The sequence below is a fragment of the Nyctibius grandis genome, chromosome 3 (genome assembly GCF_013368605.1).
Source record: "Nyctibius grandis isolate bNycGra1 chromosome 3, bNycGra1.pri, whole genome shotgun sequence".
NCBI classification, from domain to species: Eukaryota; Metazoa; Chordata; class Aves; order Nyctibiiformes; family Nyctibiidae; genus Nyctibius; species Nyctibius grandis.
The window spans coordinates 64,260,287-64,278,763 of NC_090660.1; the positions used below are offsets into that span (position 1 = coordinate 64,260,287).

The 18,477-nt window shown below is 37.1% G+C and overlaps 1 protein-coding gene across 1 annotated transcript in view; it reads right to left on the reverse strand.

Annotated features, from left to right (window-relative positions):
- CCDC178 (coiled-coil domain containing 178) overlaps positions 1–18,477 on the reverse strand; it is a 179,131-nt gene that overhangs the window by 1,778 nt on the left and 158,876 nt on the right. Inside the window, exon 18 of the mRNA XM_068397234.1 lies at positions 16,488–16,622. Within this exon, the coding sequence (XP_068253335.1) occupies positions 16,488–16,622 (135 nt within the window). The remainder of the gene's footprint in view (positions 1–16,487; positions 16,623–18,477) is intronic.

Below are 18,477 nucleotides of genomic sequence, written 5' to 3' on the forward strand. Positions count from 1 at the left end.
TTGAAGTCAGCCAATATGAAATGCTAAATATGTGCATGTATATGTACTGCTCTTCTCTAGAACTTGGCTGAATGAAGAATGACCATGGACTAAGCACTGCTCAGGTTATAGCAGCTGAGGTCCTCTTCTGAGGCTAGACACTGGCCTGAGTAGACTATATCTACCACTCTTCTTGAGATAATTTCTCTTGAGCAGCCAAAGATGACCAGGTTGATACACTGAGAAAGCAACCACAAAGCAATGCAGATGTCCAGATGAGTACCTCCTGCATTGTTAATCTTATGTGGTACATAACAAATAATAAATATATAACTGGGAAAGAGATCCAACTTTTAACGGATTTTAATCCATTTCAAGATATAGCTTAATGTGTATGGATGTCTGTCATAAGAACGACAACAATTTAAAAAGCCCTGGCAATAGCCTCCTTTCTATAAAAAGCACACTATGCACCAGAAAGTTGCTCTGGAAGAGTCTCGTCATTCATTCCTTCATCATATCTTGTTTTTCCTCAGCATAATCCTTACACTGTTTCCTCACATTCATTTTCCAAAGGGGCAGTTGGTACTCGGCAAGAATTAAAATTCAAAGGGAAAAACCACAATGTGTATCATCCACCCATTAACACTCTGGTGCATACCCAGCAATTTCCTCTCCTGTGACAACATAAAGTCTGAAAAACATGTTTTGGCGAACACTGGCAACATTATCCCTGCTAAATAAACCAGGGCCAGAAACTCTCTCCTGACCCTGAAGCCAACTAGCACATAAGGATGAGCATTTCTGGGCCCCTTCTCCATACTCTAATGCAGAATTATTGTTCTTTGTGTGTGTTTTTTGTTCAGTGTTTCTGGAGTAACCTGGGGACTATTCACAGCAGTGCAACTCATTAGAGAGGTGCTCTCAAGAGTATAAAAATGGGAGAATGAGTTGTATGCAGGTGGGTGGGAGGAGAGAAATGTAAATATAAATTGAAAATAAACACACTGGGCCACTACCCCCGAGAAAGGCACAAGTGTAATGCTGCTGTAGGCAAATGCAGTAGTAATGAGATTTGGGGTGAAATATCTAAATGGACGAAACTCTTAAGAAAGGTGACAGAAAAGGAAGAGAAAGTGGTAAGATCATTTCCCTGACTTACTGATTTGACTTTCCAAGATTTTGCTGAAGTTTACCCTCAGCAAAGAACCTAGCACTGGGACCAGTGCCACTTTTCTTGGTGTTCTGTTTTCTAAATGCTCTGGAATTAAGTGCAGTTCAACGATTCAGTTGTGGGTTTTTTATGACTAGAACAACCACCACAAGAACAAACTTGTCTGGAGTATCAATCAATACCTTTTATTTGGGTCTGATGTACTGTCTTTTAGTAATAAAATGAAGGTAATATTAACATATATTGTAAATTTAGCTGAATATAATATTTAATAACTAAAGTTTACAAGTGGGAAGACTGATAGTTTATTAATGACACTGACCTGATTTCAAAATAGATTTAATAAAACATTTAAGATTAGATTGAATTGTTTTAAAGGAAAATTTTCTGTGCTGGCTCATTGACAAAATGATACTGATACGTCTGTCTAGGGCCAAGGTTTAGCATGCATCTGGGTTCCCATTAACTGAAAACAGAGCTGTGGATGTATTCTGTCATTCTTGAAATAAAAAAAAACCATCAACCTGTACATTATATCTCTGATCTCATTTCCATGAATGATTTAAATCAATGGATTACATTCATGTAAAATGAATTCTCAAATTAGGCTGTAAAACTTCAGTGGGACAGCAATTTGATTCTCAGCATAGTTGTTACTGAGGAAGTGCTTCATTTTATTCTAGTTGCCATTTTGATCACATGTTTATGAAGCGTTGCGTCATGGGAAAATTTCCACTCCTTTCCCTGAAAAAGTTCAGTTTGTTAGGAAGGAAGCTGCATTTTTACAATGTACTAAGTAAATTAAGTTTGACAGTCTTATGCTTTATTAGTGTTTCAATGAAAAAAAAAGTTATTTAATTTTAGGAACTGAAAACATTTATTTTAAATACACAATGACATAAAATATGGTCACTCACCTTCAATTTGCTCCATTAGTCTGACAGTATCATATACTAGTGGCTCTCAAATCATTAGAAATAAAGACTAAAAATACAAGGCAAACTTAATGCTTGATTTTCACACAGACGTAAATTAGGTGTAACTGTAATGATACTAATGGCTTTAAAACACAGAAAACTACCAAAATCAGGCCCTGAGTCCCTAATAGCCCTTACTGGCTTTTCATTTGTCAGCGGTTCTATCTAAGATAGTGCAGGAACAGCGAGGTACAACATGTGGATATGTCTGAGACAGACTGCAAAACTTTAAAAAGAGGCGAGTAACTTGATTCTTTTACCGATGAAACCTGTTTTATAACAATTCTCCTTTTTGAAGGCCTAGAAGGACTCATTTGCTGGAGAAAAGAATGGAAAAAACAAGAACAGGGAATGAACTTTGGCCAAGTAAATTCCTTTCTTGAAACATCATGCCTGTAGTCAAATAATAACTGCCTAAAACAGCACTTGCAGCTCAATTTCCTGTAACACTTGTCCTCAAACATTTTAGCTTAGGTGTGCAAAATATTATTGTTTGATGAGTATTATAACTTGGAAGTATTTTAAAATTAACTCCTGGAGAATCAGCTTCTTCCTAGGTGTAGTACATATCCAGTTATGATTCACATTTTGTACAAACTTGTTCTCTCATGTGGTACATTTTAAAGTTACTTAGAAAAGAGTTCCTCAAAAATAAATAATTTAATGTGCTTCCTGAGGGGAAAAACTGATAACATTTGCAAACCACCTTTTGATGCAGATGCAGACTATCTGAAATATGTGAAAATATAGTAAATCAAGAAGATAATCAGAAAAGTATGCAGAAAAACATAAGAATAAAAATAGGATTATAAATAAAATGTGCATGTCAAATTGGAAAATGCATATATTGCCTTAGAAGACAGCAACATTAGTGTTAAGGTTCTCATTTTTCCATAAAGCCATAATGTAGGAACTGCAACATAGAGTCAAATCAATGGTTCATCTAACCTACCGTTTTGTTCCCAGTGATGGTCATGATGAGAGTCTATGTAGAGAAGAGTATAAGGGCAGAATAAACATATGCAATATTTCTTCCTAACATTTTCCATTACGAGAACAGACAGATGAGAACAGACTGAAGAGAATTTTTGCCAGAATTTCCCATGTTTCAGCAAGTATTCCTAAATTTCAGAAGACCTTCCTGTAATCTCAGGGTCATGCTTCTGAGTTTCCACAGTGTCAGATATTTCTCCCGTTGTCACAGAATCATTTTGGTTTCAAAAGACCTTTAAGATCATCAAGTCCAACCATCAACCCAGCACTGCCAAGTCCACCACTAAACCACGTCCCTAAGCACCACATCTACTCATCTTTAAAATACCTCCAGGGATGGTGACTCCACCACTTCTCTGGGCAGCCTGTTCCAATGCTTGATAACCCTTTTGGTGAAGAAATTTTTCCAATCCAATCTAAACCTCCCCTGGTGCAACTTGAGGCCATTTCCTCTCATCCTATAGCTTGTTACGTGGGAGAAGAGACCGACACCCACCTCGGTACAACCTCCGTTCAGGTAGGAGCACACATGGAAACTCAAGGAAGGAAGGTTTTGCATTAACCTAGAAAGAGCTAGAAGAGCTATATATCCACAAACAACTTTTCAAATTCATTCACAATCTCTGAAAATAGACATTAAAGCCTCTCTGTAGGACTGAGCAGCCAGAAAGACAACTTGTACTACTCAAGGCCAAGGAGTGTGGCAGGAAGGGGAAAAGTCATGGAGTGGCTTGCTCAGGTTTCTCTCCATCATGTCCCCAAGGACATTAGTGTCCAAGCCTGCAGCTGCCTCCATTGTACAGGAGGGACAGAAAACTCCAAGTGCTGCTTCAGAGGGCATCCACACACCCCTCACAGGCTTCTCTTGCTCGCTAAGGAAGTTGATTTGGCTCCAAAATAATTTGTACTTCTGCCACTAATTTGCTCCAATAAAAGATTATTTTAGTTTTGAAAAGGAAAAATCTCCAGTATTCCCTAATAAGAAAGTGCTAGTTAAAGACACAAGTCTATTTGAAAGTTTTTTTAAATTATTCCAAATCAAATGGCAGCTCAAACAGGCCACTTTTCCAGATATTGATCTTGGTAAGGCAGAAGTCATACTGGCGAAGCTAAAGTGCACGACTTCTCAACCTGAATGGTTATCGGGCAGCAACGTATCTGTCAGGGTGACACTGATGCTGTCAGGCTATTAAAGAATGAGCTCCAGAATTATATGCTGTCAGAAGGACTATAAAGCAATGAAAAATTCTGATGGTTTATATACAGGAAAAACCCAACTCTTTGATGATCAATAGAAGAAAGACAACAAATGGCTTTTTATCCTTGAGACACATGGAACTGAGAAAATTAGAGAAACCAAAGAAAAACTATGCGTTATTTCAGACAACTGCATCATCACATTTTAGACTGCTAATCTCAGATGCTAATCTGATTTATCCAGTCAAATAATTTCCTTCCTCACCTCCTCTAAATTCTCCCTGTCTTTCAGACTCTACCTGTTAAGAAGAAAGAAGTAGGAATTAAAAAGAATGAGAAATAAATGGAAAAGAAAGGTAATGATATAACACCAGCAGTGGTTAGACTCATCATCTGTATAGGTCAAAGGAGTCACTACTAAATGTGGAGAATTATTATTATAGTGAGTAATACAAGATATTAAAATCTAAGAAAGACCAGAACACAGGTGAAAGTCTTTGCTTCACATTTTTATATATATATATTTTAAAATGAGTGATAATTAGATTATCAGTGAGTCTGTCACTGAAACTAAGAACATAATGCTCAACACTCACCCAGACAGTTATCAAAGATATAAGAAATGATGCTAACAGGAAGGGCTTGTGTACGCAAAAGCTTGTCTTTTTTCCCCACTCTAACAAAAGATAGTACCTTGCCTTAGAAAATCTGCCTTGCTTACCTTCTTAGGTCATCAAGATTAGAAAACTATCACCACAACACTTACTTTTAAAACACAAATGTAATTTTAGCCCTCAGAATAAAAGTTTCACTACAAGGCAGCATAGTGAGAGTATGTATATTGACTCAGATTGTTCTTCATTTTCCCTGAGGAAAATAGTCTTGTATCTAAGGAAGACAGCCTAACTTCATCACTGACTCCAACAGGACCAGTTTTAAGTATGTTTTTTATTTTGCAAGACTTCCTAGTCCCTAAGGGTTAATTGGAGTGAAGCATGGCATTAAAAATCTTCTTGTTTGGTGTACTCTTTCATTTACTTATTTCAGAAATCATAATAAAACAAAAACTCATAGCTTTGAAAAATCTGTGCCAAATGAAAAAGGGGATTTTCTGGAGTTATTATAGATAATTAAAACGCTCCAGTAAAATTCCACGATAGCTGTGACAAGCTGGCATGCTAAAGCAACTCAGTGAAACTGCTGTGACCCATCACAGTTTTGGAGGAGAGTTAGGTCTGAGAAAGAACTGCTCTTCCTGAGTCTTCAGCTCTCAGCTTATTACTCCAGTGCCAGTAGGAGCGCCAAAAGTGATGCTGAGTCAAGTGATGATACGGATTGCATACCCGTGCAGCAGTGTTGAATATTATAGGGATGAGAAATACAGCACTATTAAAAGAGAACTGCTTCTGTTCTCATTTGCTTCAAAATTATTCTTGAGAACTGAGTAGTTCTGTAAGGAGTAAACCTTTACACCCCACTCTCCCCCCACAAAAAAAGAGAAAAATTAACAAAAAAAAAAAAGATTCCCTCGTACAAAGCTCCTCGGTCCCCTGAATTATCTGATAGTAGAGTCTTTTCCTTTGTCTCAAATACAGATTTCTGCTCTGCTACAGCATAAATGCTCAGTTACCACAGTGCTCAGGCTCAGGAAGTATCCCATTCGTTTTGGAAAAAATGCTTCTTATTAGAAATCTTGCAAATGAAGACCTACATTTGATCCCTCGCTCCTCAGCCTGTAGTATTATAAGAATGTATTTATAACAGCCTGTGAGCAATGAGACTGTAACAAGACTTACTTGGAACATCGCTCGAAGGAGGAGTGGTTCTTGTCTCTAGGTTAAGAATACCTCCAACGCAAAGTCTGAGAAAGGGATAAAGATGAGAATACTTTCTAGAGACCATATACACTCTACTTATCTAGAAAACAGTAAGGGGAATTGGACAGTAATGTTGTGGCTTGCACCAAACTGGTATTATAACATTTTTATTCGCTTTCTGCTTATGTCCTTAATTGGTTCCTTCTGTACCGCTAGCAGCAGCCCTCCAGAATATGCAGTCAGATGACAGTCATGTTATGTTGATCCTGTGACAGATGTTCACTGATTTGTCCTCAGGAAGGATTTGGTTTCCAGATCTATCTTCCCAGGCATAGGCAAAAGACATGATATGAGAGGTTTCTATTTTATTCCTAACTTCGTCCTCACATGCTTCAGGTAGCTATTTATTTCAAAAAATAATTGTTTATGTCCAAGTTGTAGTATGTTAGCAAATAAAAGGACTGAAGTTTAGAAAATGAAGCCAGTATCCTGGTAAGAAAGAATAGGTGGCTAGGAAAAACGCAGGAGAAGCAAGAAGCTGAGACATTGCATCTGAAACCTGAATGTTTTTAAGTGTGCATTTGGAGAAGATAAAGACTGGATATGAAGAAGATGCTCATAGTAAAATAATGTAAAGCATTTAATACCTCAGATGCAACTTTGGATGATTATAGTGCCTGTTGCAAGAAGTTTCTTGTAAGGAGTTTTCCATGGGAAATGCTTGACCGAGTCAATCAAAATACAGGATAACTATTACACATTTTATAATTTTGCACATGACAGACAGGATTTCATTCCAGTAGGTCATTTGATTCTCTGCAGGTGGCTCTGTTGGTTTCTGGAATAGTATACTGTGAATTACATGTTACACAAATGAAAGGCAGTTATAATTCTGGATAACATTGTATTTGATTCTACAAACATCTTTAGGCCTAATGCAAAGATTCCTTTGAATAATTTATCCAGCTAAGTGTCTGTGGTCCCAAACTCCTAATTTAAAAATGTTGATAAATGAAGTATCTCTTTAGCTAATAAATGAAGTATCTCTTTAGTTATCCTTTGTCAGCAACATTCATTTTAATGGAAAGTGAGTTTACAGGGTTACATGATTGAACTACTGAGCCAAGTCAGTGTTGGCAAATGATGGGCTAAATTATTGATGTTACACGCTAATGAATTCTGATGAGAAATAAAATACAGACATTACATTTCAAATGGTTCATAATTATTTTTGTACTTTAAAAGCAATTTTATTCTTTTTCCAAATCATACTGGTTCTGTAAAACAAAAACATAGTTAGTGATTATAACTAAAATTATTGAGTTTGAGGCAAAAATGCTCCTGTAAGTTTTCTTATGCAAGTATAATGCTATTCACACTAGGATTCTGATTTCTTCTTATACTTCTGGGAGAGGATAATTAAATTAAATGTCTAAAATTTTAAACTGCTGTCTTTAAATAAAATAATCTACTTTGCAACCATGGTTAAGAGTTCAGTAGATGAGTTTATAATCTATGATATATCAGCATGTTTACTAGAGATGTTCTGAACTGCCATAATTAATTCAGGTAACGACAAAAACAGAAGAGCTGCCAAAAAGGAGCTTTCAACATGTAAACAGTTCATCATTAAACCTGTGTTTTGATATATGTTTAAAATGGGTAGAAGGAGGTTACTAAACTTCAGATAGCCCAAAGTGATGTTGCAAGGTTGAATCATTAATTTAGAATGTCATTTCTCTGATTCTTTGCTCACTGTACTGGATAAAGAAATTTAATTTCTTAGTTTTTACTTATAAAACCAGAGCTAAGCATTTGCTCAGTTGGCAACAGTGTAACTTCATAAATCCTATCCTTAATCTTGTCTTCCTAAAAATGGGCTTTATTTAACTTTTCTTAATTATACACTGAAGGCTTCTGTCAATTGCTGGAAAAGTAAATCTATGAAATGTTGTTTCCTTTTCTTTTTGAGACATAGCAACTGAATAACTGTCTTATTTGTTGGTTCATTGCTGTATTCTCTTGCCATTCAAAACTACCATTGGCTTCTTGAAGGAGTAAGTACATACAAAATTGTTTTAGTTTTGCTTACAAAGGGAATCTTGTGATCCAAATGATCGACTTTTGAGAGGTTTGTCATATTTGGCCAAGGTCTCAAAAGAGAGATTCATGAGCTACAGAATCATCATCATAAACCTCAATGTTACCTATAATTTGGCCTTAAACTTGAACCCAGTACCCAAATATGTATCGTTATTTTAATTTTTCTGTAATAGGAATGACTCCTCTGAGCTGCAGGTAGGGCTGAAAGCATTGCATATTATGAAAGTTGTCAAGCATTTGCTTTCATAGGATACATTACAATTATTTTTTTTAACAATTTATCCAAAATTTAGGCATTGGGCTCAAATGCTTGATTTCTTTAGCAAATTTCAAGAATGACAGAAATGGGTCATACACTACTGCCAACGAAATTTCAGAGCCATCAGGCTCTGAAAACACAGTTTGTACATGCTTGGTAAATGTTAGTTTGAGCTCAGTAGCTCTAAAAACTACATTTTCACAAACCTGAGCCTTGTAATAGGTAAGGCTTCTCCAGCAGTAGTATCTCAGGACTGCTGTGATTTGGGTTGGGTCTAGGGCCTGAGAGTAGAGGTGTCCTGCTTGTGCTTTCATTTTGCCTGGTAGATGCTGGAGGAGGAGGAAATTGCTTGATTTGAATGTGATACAACAAGAGCCAAAATGGAGCAATAGTTAGATTTGGAGAAGGCTTATGAGGAGATAAAATTGGGCTGCAGAGAAGGAAAACTGTCAGTGGTCTGTCAGGTCTGGATGTTAGAAAGAAATGGACAATTAGGGCTACTGTGCTAATATACAGAGATGGATTCCAGTATGTGGTGGTGAATACTGAAGAAATGTAACTCTTAGGAATTCTTTTAAAAGAAATTTAAAAATAAATCTCCTAGATTAGATGTCATCCTTCCATTATTTCTTAGGTCACAAATTTTAGTACTCAAAATGCTCACACATATTTCTGCACAAAAATTGTATATTGAAAATGTGCACCTGCAAACAAACTAAATAATTCATCACCACAACAATCCTGTTCAGTTTCATCTTAAAAATGAGAGACTAATTTGTTTGTTTGCAGAGACCATCTTCTAGCCTTCATCATTGACAGGCAACTAGCAGAACTGTTTGTCTTTCTCTTTGTACTAAACACTAGAGCTTTTAGGTGACAACCACATTTCTAAATGACTTGCTTCATATCATATTGCTTCGTATACTGAAACTTTCAAGTGAAGCCACAGAAGAATTAGCCAGTTAAGGCCACTATAGGTGTTCCTCTGCCTGACAGGAAATGTTTGTGGTTATATCAGCCTTTGGGCATGACGCTTTGAAAAATAGAGTTTATGCATAAGAAGCTTGGTGCGCTAAGGCATAAGTGGCGTAAAAACCTAAATGCAACTGAGTTGTGCCAAATGATATCTACAATTCATTTCAAAAATGGTAAAGGAAATTATGTCAGAATAAAGACATCAGAGTTTTGCCATGATAAGCAAAGTCACAGACCATAAAAATGAGGCAAAGGAATGAAGCAGGTTCTAATTTCTTCTATGAACTGGGCTTATTTTGAGATTACTTTGCACTCTCTCACTAGAAGGGTCCCGCTCATCATGCAGCAACAAAACAAATGGTCATGACCATTTTGTGTGTCTATTCCATGGCAGCTGTATTTGCCACTACACCTACATGATAAGTAAATTCGAAGATTTTGGTGAATGCTTGTCAGGGTCATCAACTCAATCTAGAAAAATCTACACAAAACCAGTCACTTTAAGGATTGAAATAAAATGTGAGATCACATTTTGAAGAATTCCAGATGTTATTATCCAAAATTCATAAGCATTTGAGAGGAAAGCCATATATTTTTAGAAATTATTTTCCATGTTTTCCATGCTTCTTTAAAACACTATTAACCAAGTAACAAAGTTTTCAACTCAGAAACATTACCCCCATGAGAAGAAGCAAAAATAGCTGGTCTCAATTCCCCTTTAAGTGTGCAAAAATGTTTTATAAATAAATAATAAACCCAGCAAAATTTAACTTCAATATTTTAAATAGTAACTCTGAATAAATGTGACTTAAAAAAAGCTTAGAACTAATTAAAAGGTATGTAGCCATGTCCCCTTAAGAAAAGTTATCTGTCATCCAACCCCATATGTCTCCAAGACAAGGCAGAAACAGCAAGACTGCTAAAGTGAAATCAGCAGGCAAAAAAGACACAACTGAGTGTAATCAGCATAAATGGTGATAACTCAACCCATAACAGAGAAAAATAAAAGAGAAGGCATACAGACTTCGAAGAGTGTCAGCCCTGAGGGACACCATAACACACCTGTGTTAATAAGTTAGAGAACAAAAGATGTACTTAAATTGACTACCATCTGACAGCTAAGAAGCAAGTTAAGAATGAGTGGTTTTCAGAAAGCAAAAGGGCAAACCCTGCTTTTAACACGCAGGACTATAGTTGGTCCTGGCCTTAGTGGAACTGCACTGGCTCTTTCCTGTAAGGAGGTAGAACAGGGTGCCATAAAAATGACAGATTTCGCACACTCAGTAAAACATTTCCTCCGGTAAAATGCAGTATCCCCTGAGATGCCCTCAGCAGATACAGTACAGTTTCAAAGCCTTAGTAAAGAACAGTCCTTTCTCCATTGACCTCTGCAGAATTGCCCAAATAAAGACAACACAAAACAGATCAAAACTCTCTTCTAGTGTAAACTGGTGTAGTTCAGTACAGTGGAATTATTTTGAACTACAACAGCTTTGCCAAAAAGTTTTTAAAGACTTCAGTATAATCAAGCAACTTGAGTAAAACCGCAGAAAGTGTATAAATAGTCACAGCATTCTGCAGTCTTTGACTATTGACAGTCAGTGACAGCCTGTGGGGTGATGCTTCACTCCTTTGTGCCTTATGTAGCAATTTCCACCTAATGAAAATGGGTAAAACTGCAACCAACTAAGTTTCCAAACTCTAAATCCTGATGATCTATTTTTATATCACATTGCACTGGTGTGAATGGCTATCAAAGGTGTAGCTCTACTAAAAATTAAGCCAATAATCTTGTATTTATTAAAAAGGTACCTTTGTTGTGCAACCATCAGAAAAAGTATGTACGAAATGCTTTAAAGTTACAATGATAATAGCAATGATGCTCTCATTTTGTTAGCACTTTGGCCTCCAAAATAATTCTGGCAGAACTATAGTCAAGATAAATCATCTAAAAGGATGGACTATATTGAAGACTGTCAGGATTAAAGCACAGCCACAGTCCTAAATAAAGCTACACCTGCCATCATATATCATTTTTCCAATTAGACAGCTAATTGAACTTACTCAAGAGCCAAATTATTGAAACTCCAAAACATTATTGGGAAAACAAAAGTCATTAACATAACAAATACCTTGCCTTTACACTTTTGGGAGAAAATATCTTACATTTTTATCTGTTTTTTTTTTCTAAATTAAAGAGATTACTTTTATTATTTTTTGCTTGATTAAAAATATATTTAGTAATTGTAGAAGGACTTTTGAAGACTGAAATCCTCCAGCAAATTATAGAATATGGACTGCACCAACTGTGACGGTGAAATTTTCCCCACGTTGCTCTGTCATATTTCTTCAAACCCCAACCAGAAGAGATCTTCATGCAGCTTTTATTTCAAGAAAAGTTGTCACTGCCTTCAGCAACAGTCTTTGTTCCTCTCCTACCACATAGAATGTCCTTTGACTATTAAGATGATTAAGTTTACATGAAGAGTCAGTGCAACCTATGATGGAGCCTATAGAACTTTCTTTGACTACCATGATAAAAAATTCTCTTTTCAGAGCCATTAAGCATGTATGTAAACTGCCCAGAATGAAAGAAGAGCAGAGCAGTGCTCATGCACTTCTAATGCACTTGTAGTGCACTTCATGCACTGCAATTCTAATCTCTCAAATTCCGGCACTGGTTGCAATCAGATAGCAGTAAAGGACTTTTTAAGACTTGAAACAGGCTAGAAAAAAAGGTAGAGCATAAGAAGATGAAATAGTCTTACCCAAGAAACAGTCCTGCACTTTGCTCTACAAAAAAAGAAATAGATGAAGAGCCAAAATTGAAAGTATAAATCATTTCAGTCATTGATTTCTGCTCTAGCAGTTGATTTGATTGCAAAACATATTTATTCTTTGTTATTACCATGAAAGAATCTCTTATCCCTTTTTTAACATCACAATTGAAATGCTCAGTTTCAAAATTTCATTTTCTGCCAGAATTATATTCACAAGACATATGGACACTAAGTAATCAGTTCATCATTCCTATTTTCAAGGCAAATATTAAACGTTGAAAAAGCAAAATGGCTACAGGGATCATGATAAAAACAAGCAATATATATTTAAAAGTTTGATTGAAACAAAAGGAGCTTAATATAAATTAAAATGGCATTTTGTTTAAAAAAAATCTATTAATGTCACCATGTACAAAATAGACTAACGACCCCTAGCAAAAAAAATGCGAAAAGCTAGTACTTACTAGAGGTTGACTCCCATAATTCTGCCTTCATGGTTCACACTCATATTGTTGGTGCTTTGGATAATTTTAACATATTCTGATATTATGAACATGTCTTCAGTCACGTAACCACAGTGTGAGCTCAGTAAGCATATACTCATTTCTGCTATGTACTAAAGAATGTCTTTTGGTCTTCTTTCTTAGAACAGAGACCCAAAAGGAGGTGCATCTAGAAGGCAGTATGTTCTCGTTGTGATTACCTGGTAAAGTGCACTGCTGCTGGGTAGGGCCAGGCAGACCAAAAACATTTACAGCCAGTGCTAAGGCCCGACAGAGAGCCAAGGAGGTAAATGAGGGACTCTCTGCCTTTGCTACCCTAATTGTAATTGTGGCAAAGCAGCGATTCTGGCCCTAGGACATTTACAATGGTGATGGCACGCAGCATCACCTTACGGCCAGGCTGCTGCTTCCGGGGGCAGCAGCATCCCCAAAGGGGACACGTACATTAGCCGCGTGCTCCAGGGGACACAGTGTCTGCGCTGCACTAGGGCTCAGCACCCCCATTCAGTTTAGTACAATTACCAAAGCCAGTTGGCTCAGCCCAAGGGCACGCATTAGCAGTGTGACAGAGAGGGAAGCTTCGAATTAAGAGTGAGGTCAGATCCATGCTTATTTAGCAGGGCGAATGGCCGATGGCAAATCTCTGGCATTGGTACCAAGTTTGGTGCTCACAGAAACTGGGACTGGTACTGCATATAATTCTTTCTGAAATGGATTTGAGAGACCATACACCAAAGGAACTTGCCATCATTGTAAGCTCTCCTCTTAATTTAAAACTCCCAGGGAGATTTAATTGCAAGCATCTATTTTTTTTTAAATTATCATTAACAAAACCACTTTGGTATTAACTGGGATCCCTCCTAAGGTTTTGCTTTTTTTGGTGTTTATTAAAGGTGATGACTAACTCCACCAATACCTGTTACTGGAAACATCCTCGTTGCTAATGGCTTTGGCAATGTCACCTTCTTATTATAGGCATGGTTCTTCCTTCTGAAGCATAAAGTCTTACAGGCACTATGGTCTATCTGCACCATTGGAAGCGATTCGAAGGCAAGTCTAGACTTTTAAAAATAGGCTTAGTAGTGTAGGCTAGTAATGATTAAACACTGGTCAAATCTGTCTTCTGGTCTGAGGCAACTCTTGATTTTCACATCATAATTCTCCCCAAACGCTTCTGCTGTGTATAACTGTAGAGTGTTGCTAGTTAAAAAGTACCTGGTGAAAAGGCCACAAACCCCTCCATTACCTACTTTTAAGTGTCTCTTTGGATCTCACCCAGGTCATGGCTTCCGTAAAATATCAGAAAACACTTAGGCAGCCAATGTACTGTATCTACTGCTTCTAATTCACTCTTCTGCTGTGATTCACCTGGTCTTGTTTGCTCTAGTCAAGGTAGGTGCTGGGACACAAGCTCTCATGAGCAGGAATCAGCATTTTGCTGCAGACTCGCACACTGCTCAGCACAGCGGGTTCTCATCCTCACACTTTGATGTGAGCTGGACACTAGGAACAACAAACTTGGTGTATTTCTTGCTGAGAGAAAAGGAGGGGAGAGGAACGGCTGCTGGCTTTTATTTTGGAGGTACATGCCACTATGCTGAGTGCCATCAACAGAAGAACTCAATTGACAGAAGGATAGATTGATCAGGCAATAACACAGATAAAACAAAGACACTAGTCTATATATAAATAAATCACTGTCAAGACCTCTAAAATATAAAAATATCATGTTGCTGAAAGGAAATACTCTTCTATACACCTTGATAACTGCTCTTAGCTGAACTAGTTTCCTTTTTAATTTTATATATTTCCCTTGTTCCCTATTTTAATAGTAAGTTACTATCGGTCAAACTGCATAAAAACATAGCAAGAATATTAGAATACCAGAAAAGGATCAGAATACCAGAAAAGGACGTCATGGATAGTGAAAGTGGATAGGGAACAGAATGTTGTCCAGACTTTGAATAAAATGTTGCCTTTGGTAGGTCTGAGCTACTCTGATCTGAACAACCCCAAACGTTGTTGGGGCTTACACCTAAAAGCTTAGTTTAGGCCCATCTCTAGTTAGTTGAGTTATTCAGGGTGACAAGATTTACAGACACAGCTTCTCAGCGTGAACAGCATGCATGGGAATATTTATGCTAAGGGGAAGGATTTCTGCAGAACTCATTCATTATAACGTGGTCTAGTTATGGACATAAGAGCTCAACTGTATATGAGGTTCACAGTACAGCTATTAAAACACTGTGTAACATTAGATTAATGTAAAGATTCATGTGTGAGGAAACCAACTGGCACCTGTGGCTTCCATGTCACTACTATTATTGTTCATGAGCTTTAGGCTGCACATCGATCACCTCTGTTCTTCACTCACTATTGGAGTAGTGACAGTAGCTGAACACAGGAGAGAACAGAAATCATCCCATCTATCCCCCTGCAAAAATCAAAAAAGGAGCTTTTCCAGTTTTTCAAATGCTAAATGAGAAATTTGAATGAAGTGTAGTTCCCAGCTTACCTGTTTTCACTGGCGCACAGGTCAGTGCAATACTTAGCACATATAGCACCCCCAAAAATCCATGAAATTAAGAGTACTACAAAACATTAATAAAGTATAAAATCTGATTGTGTTTTTATCTTAACTATTTTTTCTTGAGTTTCTGATTTTAATATGACTAGGATTTTCTAAATCTTCTACAGAAGTAGAGCATATATGGAGATTTGGAATTTCAAAATAAAAATCCTCTTAATGATATACTGAAATCGGATCATGACGCTGATGCAGCTTAATGGAATTCTAGAACTTATTCCAGTTAGCTGTTACTTTAATGCATCAGATAGTAACTGTGAAGTGTAATTACATGATATTAATATGTAATAAAATTGTTTCCACAATCATACAACAAATCCTGACTGTTAAAAATTATGTTTATAAGAATATGCTGCACTAAAGCTGCAACAGCAACATAACTTCTTTTGCAAGGAATAAGTCTGAAGAAATTTTTCACTTAAATCTTTTAAAAACCATTCACAAACGCCATCTGGTTATGGCCATTAACTACGGGAAGAGATTGAAAGGAGTGGCTTTACAGACATATGAATATGATACCATAGCACAAGACAAAAAGAACAAGAACATTCAAACTATACTCTATAGTAGTTATTTTTCCTAGTAAATATATATATCTGGGGAAAAAGTCATAAAATAAAACCCCATACCTTGCTGGAAACCATTTTTAAATCTCGTAGCTCCTCAATGTTGCTTTTTTTACACATAAGGGAAAGTCATCATATAACTGAGCTAGGAAGGTATGATACTTCTAAAAAATAGTCTGACGCTAAAGAAATTAAATATAAATACAGTGAAAATTACAATATTCTTTACCACGGCAATAATATTTGCACAAAACAGGACACAATAACATCTTCTAAAACAAGGGAGCAGCAATACTAATGCGGCTCTATGTTTCAAATGTTTATATCCAATGTATTTATAATAGTCTTTGCAAAGGTTTGTGAGAAATAAATCCAATCTCCCCCTTTTTTTTCCAACTACGCATAGTATATGTGCTAACTTACTGAATTCATCCTTCATGCAATTCCAGTTTATTAAAGAGGTTAAAAATTTATAAAACTCTGATGGGATATGGTTTTAATGCTTCATCACACTACCCATCATTTGCTTTTCAATCTAGATCAGAACGATCTTTCCGACTTCCCTGCAATCACCTACCTGCACAGCTAATATTTTCTGAGCATTCTCCTGAGAGGCTGCCTGGATCCCCGCCAGCCCCGCCTGGCTGGAGAGGCCGCACCGCCTCCGCCGCGCCGCCTGTGCCCCGCGCAGCCTCCTCTGCAGCGCCCGCAGCTGCCACCGCCACCCCAACAGCAACGCCAACGCCAACGGGAACAGGGGGATCGGGCAGGGGGGAGAGGCAAGAAGGGAAGGAGGGGGGAGGGAAAAAAAAAGAGGAAAAAAAAAAATGAATTCCCAAGTCAGAGTGGGAGCAGAAATTAATGGCAGCGTTCAAGAAGAATGATGGAGGGAAATATAGAAAGCAGTCAATAGCCTGTTCTGCGCTGTACGGCCCTGACAGGAATTTCACAGTCTCTTGGTTTTTCAGCCCACTCATGTGCATTCATCAGAAACCAGTCACATCTGGCTGCCAGGATGGGGGGTTAATTTTCTCTAAATGCCTCAGCAGTTTTGTTCTAGCTGAGGCAAACTCTGTGACTGCAAAGCTGATGAGCAAAATATTTCTACTTCACCCAGTTTAACTCAAAACTGATAGCCTCAGGACATATTGAACCTTTCTTAAAAAAAATAATCTTTTGAAGCTTTTTGAATGGCACATCGGGTCAGGACAAAGTTTAAAATGCAAGTTTAAGACTTTGATGGACACAAGGGCATTTCCCCCCCTGCCCCTGTATAAAGCTTATCAGAGCTTGGCAATGTGTGCTTTAGTGCATGACAAAACTAAAGAGAATTAACTTAGCCATCAACTGCTCAGGGAGAACAATAACAGGAAAGAAATTTCCAGATAGAAGTTCCTATTACTCTACCTAGCTATAACCATGTGACATGAAAGCATCTAACAGCACTAAATTGCACTGAATGCGGCGGCTGAGAGTGACACTACTTAAAAAAAGGGATTTTATATAGACATATAGAAAAGATAACACTTCTTTGAGGAGCCGCATTCAGTGCAAAGAATCCTATCTGAAATTATTCAAAGTAAGAGTGCTTACCAGATAGGCATTTGCTATTTGTTAACAGTAATTATTGTTACAATCTACACTTAAGATTGGTATCAGTTTTTTCTTAATCTGCAAGTATTTGGAACTCAAACACAGTGTGGCACGTCTTGGTCTAGAAGAAAAATGTTTTAGTGGGATCTGAAAATCTACCAGCACAGAATGTCTTTGAAACGACTGTGGGTTTTGGTAAATTCTGCCAACATTGCTGCATACTCTAGACTAGTCACAATTTAGAAAAAGGAAATTTAAACCACCTAAATTATTGCTTAGTGGAAGTACTCGGTTTTGTGTTTCATCAAGTTAATTATTTCAATAAATTCTATAGCTATTGTTAGCATGAGGCCTTCAAGAGTATGCCTGTCAACCAGATTAACACAATGGATTGTAACATTCTTTTGGAAATATTACATTTCATTAAGGTCAATGCCACAGGTCAATAATTGGATCAGTTATAAAGAAGCTTTTACATGATAAGATATGACTGCTCTTTAGGAGCAAGCGCAGTGTACCAGGTGAAAAATACACTTTTTCAAAAGAATGTAGATTATAGTAATATCAAGTGAGCTATTACAGCCTAGAGAGTAATTAATGCACATTTTCAAAATTAATGGCCTGATTTTCAGAGATACTGAGTTTCCACAAGTCCCGTTAGATTCTATGGAAGCTGTGAGTGCTCTGCATCTTTGTAAATGAGGCTGTAAAATATTAAAACAGATCTTTGTACATGATTATTTTGAGTCCTGCCAATGTATATTAAAAATAACATGAGGGAACACAGATGAACTCAATGGGAAAATATAAAAATATCAGTCTGAATCACAGTCAAAACCTGAAACCAAATACGAATATGTTTTCCAATTTGAAGAACCTTTTCTAAGTACCACTGCTCCTTTCCTCCTATTTTAAGAAATTTTCTTTTCCTGAAATCTATCTCTTTCTGAGAGCCTGCTGTTAATTCAACTATT